Source organism: Equus quagga, chromosome 10 (assembly GCF_021613505.1).
Source record: "Equus quagga isolate Etosha38 chromosome 10, UCLA_HA_Equagga_1.0, whole genome shotgun sequence".
Classification (NCBI taxonomy): Eukaryota; Metazoa; Chordata; class Mammalia; order Perissodactyla; family Equidae; genus Equus; species Equus quagga.
In genome coordinates, this window is record NC_060276.1 from 27,840,428 (window position 1) to 27,860,786 (window position 20,359).

A 20,359-nucleotide genomic window follows, 5' to 3' on the forward strand; every position below is an offset into this window, starting at 1 on the left:
TCCATCCTGCCACTCCCCCACCTTCCAACAAATTTGAAATGATTCTACCCTCTTCTCCTTACTCAGTTTTCTCTTTTTCTAGACATAGCTCAAGCTTCATCTTGAACTGATTGTGTAGGATTGGTTACATATACATAAAAGGCAGGTTTTCATTTAGAGGAAAGTTTTCCCTCTAAATAAGCAGACCTTTTGAAGATGATGAAATAGTTCCCCTCTGCCCCTGCCCCTGTACTTTCCTGATTTGGCCCTTGGGCTAAATCCCTTCTTTCTTTTCTTTGAGCTGCTGCTAGATTCTAAGGAAGTTAAATCCACTCACAAAACTCACCAAAAAATTCAATTGTAGATTTAGACTTGGTTCTTTTGGTTGTATGATAAATTAGAAACTTGAAGAAGTTCCGCCTGATAGAGGACAACTTAAGTCTTTCATCTATCCTACTATCAATTCAACAAAAGCACACACCACCTAGGAAGTTTAATAATTTGACCATTTCTCTTTGTTTTACTGGAAACAACAGAACTAGACTTATGCCCTTAGTATTTGAAATTAATAACATTCACCATGTTGACAGAACCTCAGAGATCATTATTTGAATACTAGAAATGAATAAAAAATGAATAAAGGACACATCAGCAGATGAAACGAATGATCTTTTGAAAATCTAACCCATTATAAAAAGTTTCTGCTTGTCAGTTTTTTAAATAGACTACTCTGTATTAAGAAAGGATTAGTGAGGAAGTATATGAGAATAATTACTGAGAAATTAAGCTAAAAATAAAATTATCTCCAGGCATCGCCGAATGGAGGCTGTGCGACTGCGGAAAGAGAACCAGATCTACAGTGCTGACGAGAAGAGAGCCCTTGCATCCTTTAACCAGGAGGAGAGACGAAAGAGAGAAAACAAGATTCTGGCCAGTTTTCGAGAGATGGTATACAGGAAAACTAAAGGGAAAGATGACAAATAAGGATTTTCTGATTGTTCAGCAGACATTTTTAACAACAGGAAAGGAAGTCTTGGTTCCATATATACGTACAAAAGGATTATGATGATCTGAAAAAGCTTTACAGTGCTACTGTGCCTTCTATTTAATTTTTTCAGTCCTTCAATAAAAAGCTGCTCATTGATGTAACTTGAGCAAGTTCTTCGGGTTATTTTGGATTGACCAATATGAATTTCTGGTTTATAAATCCAAATTGTGAATGCAATCCTACTATATTGGGGGAGTGGCATTGAGAGAAAGTGTCAGTGAGATGTGAGAAACCGAACTCTCACACCGTGCGACCAGGCTCCTATCAGCTCTACGTGATGCCCGCCCCCCAACCCCACCCCAGCCGAACTTGTGGGAAATTATCATTCCTCTACGTTGAATGTGTTATAAATGGACTTGACAGAAACATACAGGAGGCCACTTTTGTTAACAAAATGAAGGCATTGCTGAAAAAAGTTAATCTGGAATTTGAAGATTGGCTTGTATCATATATAGTCTGCCCTGGAAATAATGTGTTTTGGTTTTAGTCCCTACCTCCATCCCAAAACCAACAAACAAACCAAAAAGCAAACTAACCCACGGACTCACTGAATTGAAAATGTGAATGTTAGTTTTTAAAATTCTTAATAGGTTACTTAAAAATGGTTCCTTGAAATTACAAAATATTGGAAAGTCTACTGTTGTGCCAATGTAAGTACGTTATTCCCATCTAAGCTGTGCTTAGATCATGTTTGCATACTAGAAATGAATGGGAGTCAACTGTGACCAGGAGTTTAATAGGGAAAAATATAATGAACCATTATTTTAACTTAGCTGTTTTATAAAGATGAAGCTAAAATGATATTAAACATTTTTAAGTCTGTCCTTTATGTAATAAGCAGATTTCGTTTTAAACATTGTTAAACCTTTTGGTTTATTTTTTGCATCTATCATTCAGTTTAACTTTGTATAGAACCCCCTCACTTTATCACTTTTTTATGGCTACTGTTGACTTTTACGTTTTGAAGAAATGGAGAATTCTGAGACTCCGAGATCATGGTCTTCTTCCTTCCCTTATTTTGTTCAGTTTTAGTTGTTAGGCCACAAGAGTGAAGGGGGCGGGGACAGTGGAAGTTTTGGCTGTTTTTGTTAAGGTGGTTTTGAATTGCATTGTTATCACGTGCCCAGGATAAATTTAAATCACCTGTGTGATGAGGAAATTCTGACTCTCCTGTTATAAAATACCCTCTCTCCTTATAATAGTTTAAGGTGGTTTTTTTCAAAGTTTTAAAATAAGGCAGTCATATTTTAAGTATAGATCAAGAGTTTTACTATTTAACATATGTTCTAGGAAAATGTCTACCTTTAATCCACAACTAATTAAACAGCCAATTGGCATGTAGCGACATTTATGACCCCTGAATTCAAAGTAATTTCTATTTCTCATCATTGCTGCCTCCCCTAATAAATCTGTTGTTTCCAAACGTTAAAAAGAAACTAGGTCCCGAATTTGAGAGTCATAATCCATCTACTTCCCTGTGTAATAAAACCTAAATTTATAATCCCCATTGAAAAATGCTGTTCTCTAAGAACATTATTTTTTGTTACTGATTCCTAAACTAGAGACTGAATGAATTTCTTCTCTCGTTTTCAGTAGGCAAGGTAGTTTAAATGCAACAATTTTGTGATAAATGAATATTGTGGATTTTCATTGTGTTCTCCTGTCTCCTCCACAGAGTAGATGCTCAACAAACGCTTGTTGAGTAAATGGAAGAAAATATATTAATTTATCTCAGAACTTTACCATTTCCTTCGTCAGGGTTTGTTCCGGAAAGATCTGCCAAAGAACAGCTTCAGTAGCGTATTCTTTGGGAAAGAGGAGGGAAGAATAGAAGGGCTAGAAGTATTTTCTTTTCAGCTCATGAGAGTTACTGCTTCCAACTGTGTTTAGTCACCTGAGCCATGGGTCAAACAGGAGGGCTGTTGTATTTGAAATATATGTTTTATTCTCCGAGGAGACTTATCTAGTTTCCCACGTCCTTTGCCTGTTGCTCTGCTAAGATTTCCCCTCCATTTTTATTTATTGCACAAATGTTGAAAAGAGAAGACAGAAAAAATTACCCACAGTCTTAGCGTGTCGATTGTCTTTAGTATTCTGTGTTCCCTTCCAGTGCTTGTCTCCGTAAAGACACATTCTGACCTACCTGTAGGTAATCACTTGTAACGTAATTTTGTCTTTGCTGTTTTGAAACTTTGCAACCAGGCAAGACAGCCTCACAGGGATGGTAGGAACAAGTGATGATCTGGTGTGAGGATGGGAAGAAGACAAGAACTAAGTGAGGGTGGTGATTGAACCCGTGCCTGTTTCATTGCCCCCAGTCCTCAAGCTGCCCTGCTGCCATCCAGTTGTGATGCTGTGTTGTGGCAGGCAGCATGCCCGGTCTCAGCGTTTACTGTATTGTTTAACAGTGAGGCTTAACTTGCAATTAATGAAGGGGTCTGTGAGTAGGGAAACCTTCAGACTGCTATATTATGAGCTGTAGAACTGTTGTCATTTTTCTGTCCCTCGGTTACGCGCATAAAGAGGTGCATCTGGGCTGGAGAATTAGGCTCAAATGGGGGAGCAAGCAGCTGAGTACCAACCTCAGTTTGGTCTGACAGGTGAATTTTAGCAACTCTCTAAACTCAGCTTCTGTGCCTGTAAGACTCTGAGTGATGCAGATAGTGATGGAAGAAACTTTACAAAAAGAGGGAACAACTCACTGCTTACTCTGCTAACGTGATGGCAGTTGCTAAATGGAAAACGAATGAATGCACAAGTTTATTATTCAATAAATATTCTGTGGTTTGATGTGCAGTATCGTATTTTTAATACATTCCGATTAGAAATACAATCCTAAAACATTCTGTAAGCACCAGACACAATTGAATTAGAGACCAGTTGACTCTATTACAATATTTTTGGCTTCAACCATGTCCCTTAGCCATTTTTCTCGAGGGCGATTCGTTCCTGGTCTGCAGAGGAAGAAAAACAAACACATCAAAAGCTTTTAAAATCAAACAAAACATTGAGCCAGAGATTGATTCCTGTTTTTCTCTTACATTCCTAGTGAGCAAAAAGCCTTTTGGGGTGGGGGTGGGGGGGTGCGAAGGTTTTCTCTGTCTATTCCTTAGGCCCAATCAATAAAAGGATTAATGAGCTCTTAAGTAAAGATTCTTGAAGAGAGCTGCTATACAGATGAAAAGGATTATTATACATGAGTTATTTGCATGTGATTGTGAAGTTTCCCATAGAAATAATAGACATGACCCACTTTGCCCAACTGTAGTCCAGCAACTAATCCTCAAGTTTCTGATGACTGAAAAACAAAACACTAAAAAGAAAAACTTCTTGAATGATGGCAGAATCCTACTTTTAGCCCATCCTAATGGGCTAGGTGGTCCAAAAAGGAGAAGTGACCATTATGGCAATTATCTGTGGCTATAGCCTGCTGGGTTCCTGCAGTGTCATGACCTTTTTTCCACCACCCTTTTAAAATAAGTCTCCAAGTGTTCATTACCTGTGAACTAGTGATTGGCCCTCAAAGACATAAGAGACATCAATAGGTGCATCCTAAGAGAGAAACAGGACAACTGTCAGCCTAGAGCAATCATAGCAACTCATAATTCCTTCTGTCCCTATACTTGTCCATATGTATATTCTTAAGTTTCTAGAATTCATTTTCTTTATGATTTCGGAGTCTATAGGTATTAGTTCTTTGTCACTTCAAACCTCTGTTCCCCAACAGATCTTCTTGGCAACAGATAACCTTAAGAATCTCCACGATATTAGAAACAAGACAGGAAAGGCTTATGCTCCTCATTAATAGGAGCGTAAGTCATTTCCCTTTACGTGTTCCAGTTTACTCAACTGATAGTACCTACTTGACCTCTTAGGAAAGGCATAAGAATGAAATAAAAGAGGTAACAAGGTTCAAAAACTTTTTTTTTTTTTTTTTTTTTTGCTGAGGAAGATTCACCCTGAGCTAACATCCCTTGCCAGTCTTCCTCTTCTTTTTTCTTTTTCATGTGGGCTGCTGCTACAGCATGGCCACCAACAGACGAGTGGTGTAGGTCGGTGTCTGCGATCCGAACCCAGGCCACCAAAGTGGAGCGTGCTGAACTTAACCACTAGGCAACCAGGGCTAGCCCAAAAAATTTTTAAAGCAGCATAAAAATGTAGGTTGTAGGGGCCGGCCCGGTGGTGCAGCGGTTAAGTGCGCACATTCCGCTTCTGCGGCCTGGGGCTTGCTCGTTCGGATCCCAGGTGCAGACATGGCACCACTTGGCAGGCCATGCTGTGGTAGGCGTCCCACATATAAAGTAGAGGAAGATGGGCACGGATGTTAGCTCAGGGCCAGTCTTCCTCAGCAAAAAGAGGAGGATTGGCAGCAGATGTTAGCTCAGGGCTAATCTTCCTCACAAAAAAAAATGTAGGTTGTAATATTGTCTCAGTGGCCCCCACACATTCACCACTCCAAAATTATACTTGGAATTCTGAGCAAGAGCCTGTCTCCCAAGCCCTTTCTCTGTATGGTCTCCGGTCATGGTCTTGCTTACCTCCACAGCCTTACTTTCTGATCTCTAACCTTACTGGTTAGCAAGACAGCTGATGGTGGGATATATGACCAGGAAAAGTGAGAGCTCCACATATTTTATCTCTTTAGATTACTCCAGGTTCCAAACTTTCTGAAAAGATAAGTTTGTACTAGGGTAGAATGAATACAGGACATAGTTGGTTCACTGTGTGGGCATATATAAAGCCTTAGAGTCAGGCAGAGCCTCAGATAACTCCTGTGGAAGGATGGAAGGCAGAGGACAAATAACATTTGTATGTCTGCTATGTTCTAGGCATTATGCTTGGTACCATCCCTGGCCTCTGAGAACCCTAATCCTGCATTCATGGATGTTATTTTGACTCCTTTCACACCAGCTATCGATGTATTTCATCTTCACCGTCTACCTAGAGGCTACAAGCAGTCATTCCTTCAAGAATTTATTGAGTGCCTACTATTTGCCAGGTCTTGTTTTACAGCAAGGCAAAAATCCCTGCCTTCGTGGAGTAGACAGTCTGGTAGAGGGAGCAGACAGCGAGATAATATAGAGGCTATCAGAAGATGATAAAGTATTATGGAGAAAGCAAATGCATGGTGGGTGTGATAGAAAGTGCCATGTAGGAGGTAAGAGAGCAGGCCATGCACATAGCTAGGGGAGAGTGTTCCAGTCAGAGAGAACAGCAAGTGCAAAGGCCCTGGGGCAGACTCTGCCAGGATTATTAAAGAGCACCAAGAACAGAGCTGCCGGAGCAGAGTAGGTGAGGGAGGAAGAATAGTAGGAAGCAGAAATAGCAAGGGACCAGATCACACAAGGCTTTGTGGGCCCTCACTAGTCAAAATGTAGTTTCTGGACCTGCAGCATCAGCATCACCTGGGAGCTTCGTAGTAAGGCAGAATCTCAAACCCCACTCCAGACCTGCTGAATCAGAACCTTCCTTTTAACAAGATCCCCAAGTAATGTGCATGCACTTTGAAGTTTGGGAAGTACGCTTTAAACAGAGGAGTGACATAAATTCATTTTACATTTTACAAGGCTCACTCTGGCTGGCTGCTATATTGAAAAGACACATGATGAGGGCAAGGGTGGAAGCAGAGAGACTTGTTAGAAGGCTACTGAAATAATTTTTTTTTTTTTTTAGAGATTGGCACCTGAGCTAACATCTGTTGCCAATCTCCCTTTTTTTCCTTCTTCCTCTTTTTCTTCTCCCTAAAGCCCCCCATCACATAGTTGTACATTCTAGTTGTAGGTGCCTCTGGTTGTGGCATGTGGGACACCGCCTCAGCGTGGCTTGATGAGCCGTGCCATGTCGTGCCCAGGATCCGAACCAGTGAAACCCCGGGCCACTGAAACGGAGTGCGTGAACTTAACCACTCGGCCACAGGCCCAGTCCCCTGAAATAATCTTCATGAGAGATGATGGTGTCTTGGACCAGGGTGGTAGAAGTAGAACAGTAAGAAATTGTTGGATTCAGGACCTAGTTTTGAAGGTAGGGCCAACAGGATTTCCGATTGGATCGGATGAGGGATGCAAGAGAGTCGAGAGTGACACCAAGGATTCTGGCCATCAGGTGAGATGAGGAGGACTGCAGGGAGGTCGGGCTGGGAAGGGCAAATCAGAAGTTCAGTTTTGGATACAAGAAGTGAGATGTGTATTAAACATCCAAGTGGCAGAGGTCTGGGCTGGAGATAGATTTGGGAATCATAAGCTGGAGGTAGCGCTTAAAGCTAGGAGACTGGATAAGATCATCAGGGAAGTGAATACAGAGAAGAGGTCCAAGGCCTGAGTTTTGGGACATTCCAAGATGAAGAGGTTGGTGGGAGGAGGAGAAAGTAGTAGAGAATGAGAAGGAATGGTCAGTGAGGGAGGAGGAAAACCAGGAGAGTATGTTGTTCTGGAAGACAAATGGAATGCTTCACGGAGGAGGGAGTGATGAGCTTTGGCACATGTGCAGCTGGGCCGAGCAAGATGAGGAGAGAAATATGACTATTGTACACAAAGGGGTCATCGGTGACCTTGACAAGAGAAGTCTCCATTCTCATTGGTCGCATCGAAGGGAGCAGGGCAGAAGAGGGAGAGCTTACCGGAGGCTTGTTCTTGTTGATCTTGATGGTGAAGCGGGCGGCGACACTGACTTGTAGGAGGGGTTTCTGAGCAGTTGGGGCGCTCCAGCGTACACAGTAGATGTAGTGGAAGCTGTGAATCAAGTCTCGCCTCTCTCTAAAATCTGTGTAGTGCACCCAGCGCGGCTGACACTCCCAAGTCTGTTTCGCAGAAAGAAGAACAAGCACACAGAGAAAGAAAAGCACACTTCTGTTCACATCCTCTAGATAAAGGCAGCGCACAACAGTAGGCATCACAGCCCTGCTTCTGGAGTCCATTTCTAACATTTTTGATTGGAATTCAAACTAGAGTCAACTCTTAGTTATCTGCATGGCGGAGGAGAGTAAAGGTGGAGCTGAAATGAAACGAGGGAATACCGCGAACATCACTTGAGATGGGGCTTTGGGATGCTGAGGCGCCTGCTCAGATGCCTCTGTGTACATCCACACCGCACACACGTACACACTGACCTCCTTCCACACCCTTACTTGGGAAGCAAGTTTGGTTAATTGGAAAATAACTAGAAAGTGATTTGAACCTGTGTTCTGCTCACTGCACTCTGGGAGACCCGAAGGTGGGACTAGAAAGTAAGGAGGCTGATTTCACAAGCTGGTTTTGAAAATCAGGCTCACTTCATTGCAGCCATAGGTGGCATGTAAAGAAAACAAGATCACAAAAGGAATGAGGCAGGCAACAGGATCATCCAGATCCCTGTCTACACCCTCAGAGAAGCTTCCCCTCCAAAACACGATCTTCCTAATGCCTACGGCCCACAGAAGTCATGGTGCAGCCCTGACTCTTAGCACGGACCTTGGATGCTCTAGGTATTGAATAAGTTCAATTCAGCTGAGGCCCCCCAAGCTGGCTCCTGGCGCACGGGAAGCTTCTGAATCCAAAAAGCCTCTGAATCAAGATGGAGGTGCCCAGAAGGAAGGCAGTGGGGCCGTCTAACGATCCCAGGGATTGGGGAGGGAGTGTGAGCGGAGACGGTAAAAAGGCTTCAGGCCCTCCTTAGAAAAAAATAGTAGGCTGTCCTTTTGCCTCAGCTTACTTTATTTCAAACTTGCACCCAGTCGATTGTTTTAGTCAGCCAGAGAGGAGCACCAGACTCCAGATTCCTTGAGATTAGGGACTGTGTCTTCTTACCTAGATCATTATTCCTTTTAACGAAAGAGGCCGACAGGAAACCCCTTGAGGCCCATTGGAGCATGCCCTTTTTTTCCAACCTTTCTATATTACTCGATATACTTTTTCAGCCCTAATATTTAGTCTGTCACAGAATCACAGACTGTAGCATTGGAATGGTCCCTAGAGACCATCTAAGGAAGTCCCTCACTTTGTATATGAGGATACTGGGGCCTATGGGAAGGGACAGTTCAAACAACAGCTGGGGCTAGGACCCAGGGCCCCGGAGCAGCCAGCTCAGCGTGCTCTCCACCCGACTGGAGGCCTCAATTCTAAGATTTCCTTCTTCTCAACTTGGCTTCTTAGCGTTTCTTTTTCCTTTTGTGAACTAAGACAGCCTTAGACACATTAAATTCAACTATCTCCATCAGGCCAATCTCTTCCCATTTTTATCACCGCGCGGGCAACCACCTTTTCTGTAGCTCCAGTGAGTGTGCGTTATCCTTGTGTTTTGTGATTTTTACGTTACATTGCTTCATATACTCGCTTCCAGGAAACAGTATCTCGTTGTGCTATTCTACCGTGGATGGCTTAGCCAATTACATATTATTGGATGCTCAAAATCAACAGGCCCCTGGAAGTATATGCGCAAAACTGTTATCAATGGTAAGTGACCTTTGAGGGAGTAGAACTGGGTATTGTGGGGATGGAAGGGGAACTTTCATTTTCTGCGTTGTGTCTTTTCACTCACTGGGTTTTTTTATAATGATGTCTTATTTTATTATTATAAAAATAATTTTATCTGTGTGTTAGGCATTGAGGATTTTCCAGTTTTTCTCTTATAAAGAACTTATTTGTATATTCTTCTTGCCGGATTGTGTTCCTGAAGAGAAGAAACCTATTAGTGTGCCCACTGGCAATGTATAAGTGTACCTATTCCCTCCCCACAAACACACAGGCCTTCTGACACCAGGTTTAATCATTCTTATTCACATTGCAATACCTTAAAATATTTTGAATTTGCATTTTTCATTGATAGTAAAACTCTGTATTATTTTTCTCATCAAAAAGTACCTCTCCAACTATGGTGGAAAAAATACATCAGACAGACCTATGGTCAAAACTTTACTTTGCTGCTTAATCAGAAAGACTTTGGACAAATTGTCCAACCTCTCTGAGCCTCAAGGTTCCTCATCTGTAAAATGGGTGCACTGATTTTACACACACAGGTTTGTTGTGAGGATTAAATGAGATAATGCATGTGAAGTGCTTAGCAGTGCCATCCTCTGGTGTACGGTGGACTTCTGGAAATCTGCAATAAGCTTGAGAAAGCTCTCCATGAGAAATGCCTGGCATGGGGCTGGCCCCGTGGCCGAGTGGTTAAGTTCGCGGGCTCCGCTGCAGGCGGCCCAGTGTTTCGTTGGTTCGAATCCTGGGCGCGGACATGGCACTGCTCATCAAACCACGCTGAGGCAGCGTCCCACATGCCACAACTAGAAGGACCCACAACGAAGAATATACAACTATGTACCGGGGGTCTTTGGGGAGAAAAAGGAAAAAAATTTTAAAAATCTTTAAAAAATGAAAAAAAGAAATGCCTGGCACTTAAGTGGTCCACTCACTTCTAGGGCTCGCCGCATTAGTGGCGCTAGGTCCAGGGTGATTTATGTCGGCAGTTATATAGAGCTTTTAGCTTTTCAGTCACCTTCTACTTTCTGATCATTTCTATCCACACGACAGCCCTACAAAGTAGGTCAGACAAATACTTTGACCTAGCTTTTCATCTGTGAAGAAATAATGGTATGGAGAGACTAAATCTGTTCATGTATTCAACATATATTTTTAGAGCATCTACTGCGTACCTGACCTTTCTAGGGGCTGGGGACAGAGCAAGGAACAAAAGTCTCCGCCCCAGATGTTAGCTCAGGGACAGTCTTCTTCAGCAAAAAGAGGAGGATTGGCAGCAGATGTTAGCTCAGGGCTGATCTTGCTCTAAATAATAATAATAATAATAATAATAATAATAATAAAAACAAACCAAAATCAAAACAAAACGAAAAACAAAAAAATACAGAAGTCTCTGCCCTCATGGACCGTATGATCTGGTTGAAGAAGGAAGGCAATAGGGAAATGAAGTAAAATCTAGTATCTTAGGTACAGCTAAGTACTGAGAGAAAAATAAATCAGAGAAGGAGAGAGGGTTGCAATTTTAGATGAGGTGGCAAGGAAAGACCTCAATGAGCAGGTGGCATCTTAACAAAGACCTGGAGAGAAGTAAGACATGAACCATGATAATAGGTCTCAGGGGAGAGAGTTCCAAGCAGAAGGAACAGCTAGTGCAAAGGCCCTGAGGTGGGAGCATGCCTGGCAATTGAACAGCAAGGAGGTAATGTGGCCGGAGTGAGCAAGGTGAAGGAGAAAAGGTAGTAGGTGATAGAGTCTGAGCAGCAAGTAGGGAGGGAGGAGGGGACTCAGATCATGTGGGGCCCTGTAGGCCATTGTCAGGACTTACTTTTGCCTTTTGCTCAAAATAACCAGTAAGATTTGCATGGGAACATTTTCCTCCTTGTTCTGTGTCCCATTCCAGTCTGATTCATAAACCCTGGGTACAGCAGGCAGGGGCTTTTGTCCAAACCCAAATGGAAGTATGCTCCAGAGCAACAAGGCCCAATAGTAACTAGTACTTTGCCCCATTCATCTGCGTTATGCTCTAGATACCTCTTGTAATGGGAATGGTGAGTTGTGCCCACTAGAGCACAGAGAGAGGATGTGGAGCCAGAAATCCCTGACCTTCCCTTGTTCCCACCTGATCAGGCTTCCTAGGGCCTAGGAAAGTGCCCTTGGGGCTGTAGGCCTTGATGGGCTGGCCAGAGGAACAGAGACAGAGGTGGGGGGATCTGCCTCCACCAGTTTCAACTGGTCTCTGTTCCATGGAAGTACAATGAGAAGGGATTTCAAGCCATTCTTCTTTATCCACCCTACCAGTTATTCAAAACATCCCAAGGCCCTCTCCCCAGAGCTGCCAGGATAAGCCACACAAATGGGTCAGAGGCAGGCACAGGAGGAAAAGAAAGAGGAGTTCATCGTCATGTACATCTTAGTATGCGGGCAGTACCTTCCAGTGCTAAGTCAAAGACTTTGGATCTAGCCACATCCCTCTGTTTATATGAACATTCACATGTTGGTGATGGAGAACTCCTGTTTTGCAGGAGCAGCTCCCTGCCTAGACCACTAGGCCCCCCATTTAATGCAGCAACATGGGAAAATTGCTTAACTTGGAATATCAGAATTTCCTAGGGAAATATAAAGTCAGAATGATACAACATTGAGAAATACGATTGTACTTTTCACCGTCAAAGACTATCCCATCTTGATTTTGGAACCCAGATGAAGACAATGTTTACTTACTCTAGTCACCTTTTGGTATCATCTCCTAGGGTTCCTAGACTTGAAACTTTTCATCCAAGAAGAGCCTTTTTATTGTTTTTCACCCTTGTGTGCCAAACTGGAGCGGTCAACAAACTTACCGAAACGAATTGCGCAATTTGTCTCCGCCCCCTTTCTGCTGTGAATTCACCATGTGTGATCCACTTGATGTTTTTGATGGGGTAATCAGTGTCTGCAAACAAGTTGTGAATGTGTCAGTTGCCTGGCCGTGTGGCATTACGTAATGAGACAATCCTTTAGGCGTCTAAACAGGATTACTACCTTCCACAGTCTTAACAGCAGCAGCGATGGCCTTCGTAACTAAAGCTAGCGCGAGTTCAGTCACCTTGCTTTTGTCTTCTCTAGCTGGCACCTGTCTTGCAGGACTTTTCTTCACATCCTCTATGTCCTGAAATCTGACTCTTTTTTTCGGTTTCATTTTCTTTTGCCTGGAAAAAGAAACTCAGTAAGTTGCCTTTAACTTGTGCACGTGTGCGTGTGTACGCCCTCGTACGAGTACAGACTATCTCTTGAAAAATCACAAGACAGGAAACTGTTGTTGCCCCTATGGGGGCGATGAGGAGTTGGGGTGGGAGTGAGGCCTCACGGTTTAGCCTTTGTGCCTAGCTGCTAAGATCTACTTTTCCTGAAAACCAGGAATTTTCCGATTCTCATGACCATGAAGACTTCAATCAAGATCCAGTAGAATGAGTTCTAACTTCTGGAGTCTAACGACATTGACTACTAGTTGAGGCTTTAATAGTATCTCATACCCCAGTCCCTGCTTTAGGTGACGGACGGCACGTGGCTCTTTAAGGATAAAGTGAATTCAAATGATTATCGGCAATACAGCATAGGAGGGGTTGGTTTTTCAGTTTTTTCTCTTGGATTTTTCAAGTATATGACTATATTATCCATCAGAAACTATTATTTTTTACTGCACCTTTTTCTGAAATGTAGAAGTACTAGCTTTGGTTAACACTTCCAGAAAAATGTTAAGTGAAAGTGGAGATAATGAGCATCCTTCTTTTGTGTCTGACGTCAATGGGCATGCTTTCTGGTGTTACTCCATTAAGTATGATGCTGGTTTATGCCTTAAGATTTGTCACGTCAAGAAAATATTTGTCGGGGGGCCACCTGGTGGCGCAGCAGTTAAGTTCGCACTTTCCGCTTCGCTGGCCCGGGGTTCGCCTGCTCAGATCCCATGTGTGGACCTACGCACTGCTTGGCAAGCCATGCTGTGGCAGGCGTCCCACATATAAAGTAGAGGAAGATGGGCACGGATGTTAGCTCAGGGCCAGTCTTCCTCAGCAAAAAGAGGAGGACTGGCAGCAGATGTTAGCTCAGGGCTAATCTTCCTCAAAAAAATAAATAAATAATTTTAAAAATGAAAAAAAAGATATTTGTCTGCTCCTATTTTAGTAAGATGTTTATCACAAATGATAGCTAAAATTTTCCAAGTGCCTTTAACATCTATTGAGATTGTGAAAATTAGAGTTACCAGGGTTGTGAACAAGGGTTCATCACACAGCTAGGAGCCTTTTGCACATTTTCCATCTTTTTTACATTGTTTCCCTTGAATCTTGGATTCTCTTTCCCTGCTATACTTAAGCCTCTTCACTTGTGAGGAATCACTTACTTCTAGCACAGTTATAAATCTCTTGCGGGCAATCCTTGCATTGAGGGTGCTGTGTGAAAGTAGCTATCTCTTGCCAAAGGGACCTATTTATTTTCCTATAACTAGCAACTCCCCATTTTGAGGTGTTTAATGTGCCTCGTTGCATTTAACTTCTGCACAGCCCTATGGGATCATCCACTGGATGCCTTCCATTTGCCCTTCCAGATCCCCTCTCTCCCATCTCCCCTGCTCTCTGCCCTGGAAGGCTGACCTGACTGGACCGCATCAGTGGCTCTCCCATGCCTTCAGGCTTCCAGGAGGTTTCACACAATGGGGAGACCAGGCTGAAGGGAGGAGAGTGAGGTCGAGGTATATATTCCCCACAGGGATCTCTCCCTACAGGGTCACCTGTGGCTGGCTGCGTGAAGAAGGCCCCTGCTTCTCCCAGGGCAGCCCTCTCACAACTTGGCAGTCTGGTAAGGGTAACCATTCTCTCCCCTCGGCCCTGTGGCCCCACCGTTGCTAGACCCGGGGAGCTGCACTTGCCCTTGTTCCCCTACTGTCTGCCCACACCTTTGTAAATATTCCCTTTACTCAACCCTTCTCTACCTATGCTAATTTTCATAGACCAACAGTTCCCTGCTGGGACCCTGAGTCATAAAGAGAGGGACTCTTGTGATCACGTGAAACGAGGAAGCCAAGCTCACACCCAGACTGTCCGGCTCCACAGCCCCTGCTCTTAACTACACTGCTCTCCTCCCTTCAAAAGTCACAAAGGATCGTGGTGCCCTGTTCTCACATTCCCATCTGGAGTCCAGAATGTGCTTGCTCTTTCTGTGAGCCTCTTTCAAGAAGGTTCACCCTTGGGGGCCAGCCAGTGGCGCAGCGGTTAAGTGCGCACCTTCCACTTCAGTGGCCTGGGGTTTGCCAGTTCAGACCCCAGGTGTGGACATGGCACCGCCTGGCAAGCCATGCCGTGGCAGGCGTCCCACATATAAAGTAGAGGAAGATGGGCACGGATGTTAGCTCAGGGCCAGTCTTCCTCAGCAAAAAAGAGGAAGATTGGCAGATGTTAGCTAAGGGCTGATCTTCCTCAAAAACAAAAGAGAAGGTTCACCTTTTGTTCCCTTTCTCTCGACATCATTGTTGGTCCCAGGGTGTGGTGGGTGTTGCCCAAGGCAACCTAGTTCCCATGGCGTCAGTCCAGGAATGGTTTGAAAGCCTTTAAACATTCCGGCGATAGTGCTGACTTGTATTCATTTGGGTCTTCATATCAGCACTTTAAGCTCAGTTTGCCCTGCCTCAGTTCCCTGTTGCTGCACCCGGGGCGGGGGGCAGGGTCATCTGCTGGGCAAATGGAATCTTCCCAGGCTGTCCTTGACCCTAGAGAACTGGCTCCCCCCAGCCCAAGGGCCATGCCAATTTGGCCAAAGCAATTTGCTGTAAACTCTGTAATTAAAGACAACAACAGAGTTTTTTAGTAAATTGGTAAATTCAGTAGGCTATGGTGAGTTAACCACACAGCAACTTGATCCTTCAGAAAATGGCCCATTGGGTGACTTGGCTTTCAGCAAACTGCCTATTGATGAATTGATTGGAAGCTAAATCTGTGACCTCCAACAGCAAGCAAATGAGGTGGGAGCTTTATCCATGCAAGGACCTCCAGAGGACTTCCCTGGGAGAGCCCTGTGCTCCACCAGGAGAGGGGACGTGGGGAGCAGGGCTCAGCAAGCAGCTCAGGTCTTATCCTCACATATCCCCGGGGACAAATCACTCTTTGTCCTCCCTCCGACTGGCCTCTTAGTTCTTTTTCTCCCCTTCCCTTCCTAATGAGAGGCCAGATGGGCAGAATGGGTGGGAAGGGTCCGGGGTGTGGTGAAGTGTGGGGTCTCGGTGATGAATGGGGAGAACCACTGTAGGTCCTTTTTGTGGAGCCCTCCCACCCTTAACAACCCCGATACCTGACTGATCAGATCCTTGTTTGGAGCAGTAGTAGCCAGGGGAAGCCTCAGAGTCTTTCCGCAGCTCTTCCCCAGATTCCCAGACGGAATGTTTACAAGCGCTGCCAGGGCAACACCAGTTTCAACCAATGGGGAGCAAAGCCCAAATATTTCTGACTTCTGTTAGTGACAGAGAGGGATAGTCGGTCATGACAACAATCTGACCTCATTAACAGGACCACCTGTGGTGTCCATACTCAGCTTCTTTCCAGCAAGAGATGAGCTTGCAGGGCCGTGCCAGGAGGAATAGTAATAATAAAGTTGCAGCTGATGTGTATGGGGTCCTTATTATGTGCCAGTCACTGTGTGAAGGGCTCAGTGTGTGTCAAGTCATTTACTCCTCACAACAGCCCCCTGAGGCAGGTATTCCTATTTTCATTACAGCTGAACAAAGTGAAGCACAGAGAGTGTTAAGAAAGTTGCCTCAAACTCAAACCCAGAGCTGTCTGACCCCGTTGACTGAGCTTTTTACTTATTTATTGCCAAATTCTGAGGTTAGGACCTCCCTTCTGTGCTTGATTGTTCTCCAAGATGTCTTTTATGAATCAAGAATGATCTTATACTATAATGGTTATCAGCACAGACTCAGGAACAATTTACTTAACATTTATGTTTCCTTGTCTATAAAATGGGAATCATGCCTACAGAATAGGTTTTTTTATGAGGACCAAATCAGAAAACTCATGTAAAGACTGAAAACAGCGCCTGATACATCATAAACTCTATAATGGTTAGATATTATTTCTGGTATTATTATTAATTGTAGTATAAATAGTGTTCTTTTAAATGGTGAAATCAAAAGTTGCTGGCCTTACGTTAGGACCCAGTTTTATTTTATTAACTTTATTAATCTACGAAGAGCCTAAGTCTCAGAACTCCTGCCCTTAAACACTGTGCTTTGTATCTGGAGTGGATGGTTTCTCACCCTGAGACAATTGGTCTCAATGCCACCAAAGACAAGACAGTGCTTTGCTAAGTGTCCTCTTTATCCAGGGTGAAATGCTGAGCTCGCTACCTGGAAGACACCACACGCATCCAGGTCCCGCACACAGAGCCTGCTGCTGAGATGGTGGAATGAGGGAGGGGAAGCGGATTGGGAAGGGAGAAGGGTGGAAGGGAGCGAGGCTTCGTAGGAGGGACAGAGACTCTGATCATAGACAGCAGGTTTGAAATCCCTGCTGTGCCACATAATGGCTTTGTGACTTTAGGCAGGTTCTTTCACCTGTCTGAGCTTCATGTGTACAATGGGGATCTTAAGAGGAGTCACTTCATAAGACTGGTAAGAAGATGAAATGAGGCGATTCATGTAGAGCACTCAGAACAAGGACAGGCACACTCTACGTGCTCAATAAACATTAGCTCCAGGATCATGATGGGGAAGAGACTAACTGCAACAGACAGAATCAAAAAGAAGAGTGGGCTGGCCCCGTGGCCAAGTGGTTAAGTTCGCGCGCTCCGCTGCAGATGGCCCAGTGTTTCGTTGGTTTGAATCCTGGGGGCGGACATGGCACTGCTCATCAAACCACGCTGAGGCAGCGTCCCACATGCCACAACTAGAAGGACCCACAACGAAGAATATACAACTATGTACTGGGGGTTTTGGGGAGAAAAAGGAAAAAAATAAAATCTGAAAAAAAAAAAGAAGAGGAGTCAGAAAGAGCCCGCCACCTCCCCAATGGGGACAACAGGGGCAGGTGTGTCTTGAGCTCCCACTGTTTAGGCCCAATACCCAGCAGCCAAGCCAAGAGGAGGACTTGTGTGTCATTGGTGAGCACGCAGGCTCCAGAGCTACAAATACTAGTGATGATGATGACTGGCTTCAGGTCTGATGCACAGCCTTGCCCTTCTCCTGGGTTCGCTGGGGGAGAGTCGGGGGAAGCTGGAAGCAGTAGGCCCACAGTAGCTGCATTCCAAAAAGGCAGAGCTCCAACTTCGTTTGTGTCAAGCTTTTGTGGGCAAGGGCAGCGAGACCTCTGCTAAGAAGCCCTGGGGCCACTGGTGAGAGGCCTGGGGTGAGGACCTGCCTGGGAGGGCGGGGTGGGATTCTTAATTGTGCAGGGGAGGGAGACATGCAGGCAAGCGATGAGAAACTCCTTGTAGGCAAAATGTTTCCCTGGGGGGAGCCAGGAGAGATTTCCCAGCAGATTAGAAAGGCTCTTCTTTGAAAGAGGAGCTTAAACTCCGGGGGCCAGAACTTTACCTCCTCCCCCCCAGCCAAGCCCCTCATTGAAGCGACAAATTCTGGCCTGGGGGCTGTCCAGATTGAGAGGCCTTTTGAACCCTCAGGCAGTACTGAGGGCAGGTTCTTCCAAACCGCGCCCTGCTTGGATGCTTCCGCTCTCCCCGGGGCAGGGAAGCGTGGAGAAGTGGCTTGGAAGCCCGGAGATGGAGGGAAGCTAGGAGAGGAGCAGGTGGGGTCGGGGAGGAGGAGCTGGCCAGAGGCTCTGCAGGCCCAGCCCCTCCTTGCTTAGGAAAGGAAGAGACTGGGCAGGCTGGGAAGCCCCCAGCCCAGGTCCCCCCTCGCCGCCCCCCGCCCCGCCCCGCCCCGCCCCGCCCCGCCCCGCCTCGCCTGGAGCCTCCCCCAGCGGCGGGGTGCCGCCTCCCGAAGCCCAAGCCCTCGCTTGTGGCCGAGCCGGGTCACCTGCAAGGCGTGGAGCCTGTGCTCAGAGACGCGCCGCAGCGGAAGTCGGGGACCCTTCAGGAGCAGGCCGAGGACGCCTCGGTCGCCGAGGACGCAGGAGAGGCCACCGGGAGGGGGCATCGCGTCTGCCCGCTCCCCGGGAGACCGAGGGGCGGGCTATGTGACGGGCCCCGCGCCGCCCGCCTGGGGGCTGGACCGACCGCCGCGGGAGGCAGGCGGGCGCCTCACTCGCCCCGCCGGTGGGAAGTGGGGGCGAATTTGTAGCAAGGATATGGTGCTCACTAGGGACAACTGCATTGGAGACCCATACCGGTCTCCACCCTGTTCGCTTCTTCCTAAATTGAGGACAATCGGGGATGAGGCCCCGGGGGCAGGGGTGGTTGACGTCACAGCACAAGGAAGACCGGCCAGAGCTAAAGTTGAGGGCCCTCTCTTCAGGACTCCACACCCTGGGCCTTGAATTATATCCTTTACCCTCTGTGTCCCTTCAGTCTGGTTCATTCCCTCTCAGTTTCTGCCCTCTTCACCCCTTGTACCCTTATGTTTACCTGTCACCCCCTTCCCTTAGTTATCTTATTCTTTCCCCCTCTTTCCTCCCTTCTCTTGCCTCCTCTCTGCCTATGCCTCGCAAGACTGTCCGCTCTCAGTGATGAAGCTCTGGCTAAATGCTGACATTCTCTTTTCAGGGGAACCCAGTCAGCCAGCACATGTGTTGAAGTATCTGCAAAGTGCACAGGTGACGGGCACTGTGGGGAAGTGAAGCTGAGTAAGACAAGGTTCCCACCCTCAATGCACTTATCGGCCAGCTAGGAAGATAAGGGGTGCTCACAGGAAAAGATAACTAGCAAGTCAAATGTAGCAAGGCCCCTTCTCCAACAGTAAAGGCCACAAACCCTGAGTACTGTGCTGGTCAGTCCCAGATGGACAGATCCCTGAGAGTCATGACGTCACAAAGACCTCCCAGAACATTCCAGCCATCCCTGAGCATGCAGGTCTGCCACAGGGTAAGTGACTCAGTGAACAGTGCCTTGCTCAGAACAAAAGTATTATGGCAGAGCTGTTCCCAGATGGCTGGACTTCTGATGCCATGCCTTGATCTTCTGATCCACAGTCTTAACTACACTGGGCCGCTCTTACACTGGATGAAATCTCCAGGGTTGCCCTGGAGATCTGACCCACCCCACCCCAAACACTAGGGTCTTAGACATAAAAGAGGAGAGTGGGCTTCTGGGGGCTGTGCTGTTTTCTGGCCTCTAGAAACAAAGGGTATTAGGCCTGGAAGGAAAAATCTATCTACTGAATGAAAGAGACACTCCCCGGCCATGTTGTAGGTAGCACACAGGGAGATAGGCAAGGTATACCAAAGAAACTCTTAAACACTTGGAAAAGGTTTTTGTTTTCTTGTGGCAATAATGCTCAGTGTTTCCACTGTCTTCCCCCCCTTTTTTCTACTGGAATCTGAACTTTAATGAAAAAGAACCAGGAGCGGGAGGAAGAAGGGGGATTGCTCCCGTATACTCCTGAATAAGTAGGAATTTTAAAGATTTTATTTTTCCTTTTTCTCCCAAAGCCCCCCAGTACATAGTTGTGTATTTTCAGTTGTGGGTCCTTCTAGTTGTGGCGTGTGGGACGCCGCCTCAGCATGACCTGACGAGCGGTGCCATGTCTGCGCCCAGGATTCGAACCAGCAAAACCCTGGGCCGCTGAAGCAGAGCGTGCAAACTTAACCACTTGGCCATGGGGCCAGCCCCTAAGTAGGAATTTTTAAAAAACCCACTTCCTGGTGTATTCCTTGATGGAGATCCTGCTACTGTTTTCAGGGTTTCTCAATCAGCACTATGGACATCTTGGGCTACCTAAAACTGTCCTGGGAGAGGCCAGTGCTGT

At 45.8% G+C, this 20,359-nt stretch overlaps 2 protein-coding genes across 3 annotated transcripts in view; one reads left to right on the forward strand and one right to left on the reverse strand.

The window, feature by feature from the left end:
* NKAP (NFKB activating protein) overlaps nt 1-3,823 on the forward strand; it is an 18,022-nt gene extending 14,199 nt beyond the window's left edge. Inside the window, exon 9 of the mRNA XM_046673617.1 lies at nt 789-3,823. Coding sequence (XP_046529573.1) covers nt 789-963 — 175 coding nt within the window. The 3' untranslated portion in view covers nt 964-3,823. The remainder of the gene's footprint in view (nt 1-788) is intronic.
* AKAP14 (A-kinase anchoring protein 14) lies at nt 3,819-18,600 on the reverse strand. 2 transcript variants are annotated; one of them, XM_046673618.1, is made up of 6 exons: nt 18,473-18,600; nt 12,496-12,662; nt 12,315-12,406; nt 7,644-7,823; nt 4,527-4,579; nt 3,819-3,981 (listed from the first exon to the last, which is right to left on the reverse strand). In XM_046673618.1, exons 2-6 carry the CDS (start codon nt 12,650-12,652, stop codon nt 3,897-3,899), a joined length of 567 nt encoding a protein of 188 aa, XP_046529574.1. In that variant the 5' UTR covers nt 12,653-12,662; nt 18,473-18,600; the 3' UTR covers nt 3,819-3,896. The 2 variants fall into 2 exon arrangements, with proteins under 2 accessions (XP_046529574.1, XP_046529575.1); XM_046673619.1 differs by lacking the exon at nt 18,473-18,600 and adding an exon at nt 15,793-15,936.
* Between the last annotated feature and the right edge of the window lie 1,759 nt (nt 18,601-20,359).

What these genes read in the sequence shown, in the direction of transcription:
- AKAP14 (XM_046673618.1), bottom strand. Translation starts at nt 12,652, where the DNA reads ATGAAACCGAAAAAAAGAGTCAGATTTCAGGACATAGAGGATGTGAAG. An exon ending in TGCTGTTAAGACTGTGGAAG is followed by an intron (nt 12,407 to 12,495) that starts GTAGTAATCCTG and finishes ACTTGTTTGCAG; the next exon opens with ACACTGATTACCCCATCAAA. An exon ending in GGCCAATCACTAGTTCACAG is followed by an intron (nt 3,982 to 4,526) that starts GTAATGAACACT and finishes CTTCCTCTGCAG; the next exon opens with ACCAGGAACGAATCGCCCTC.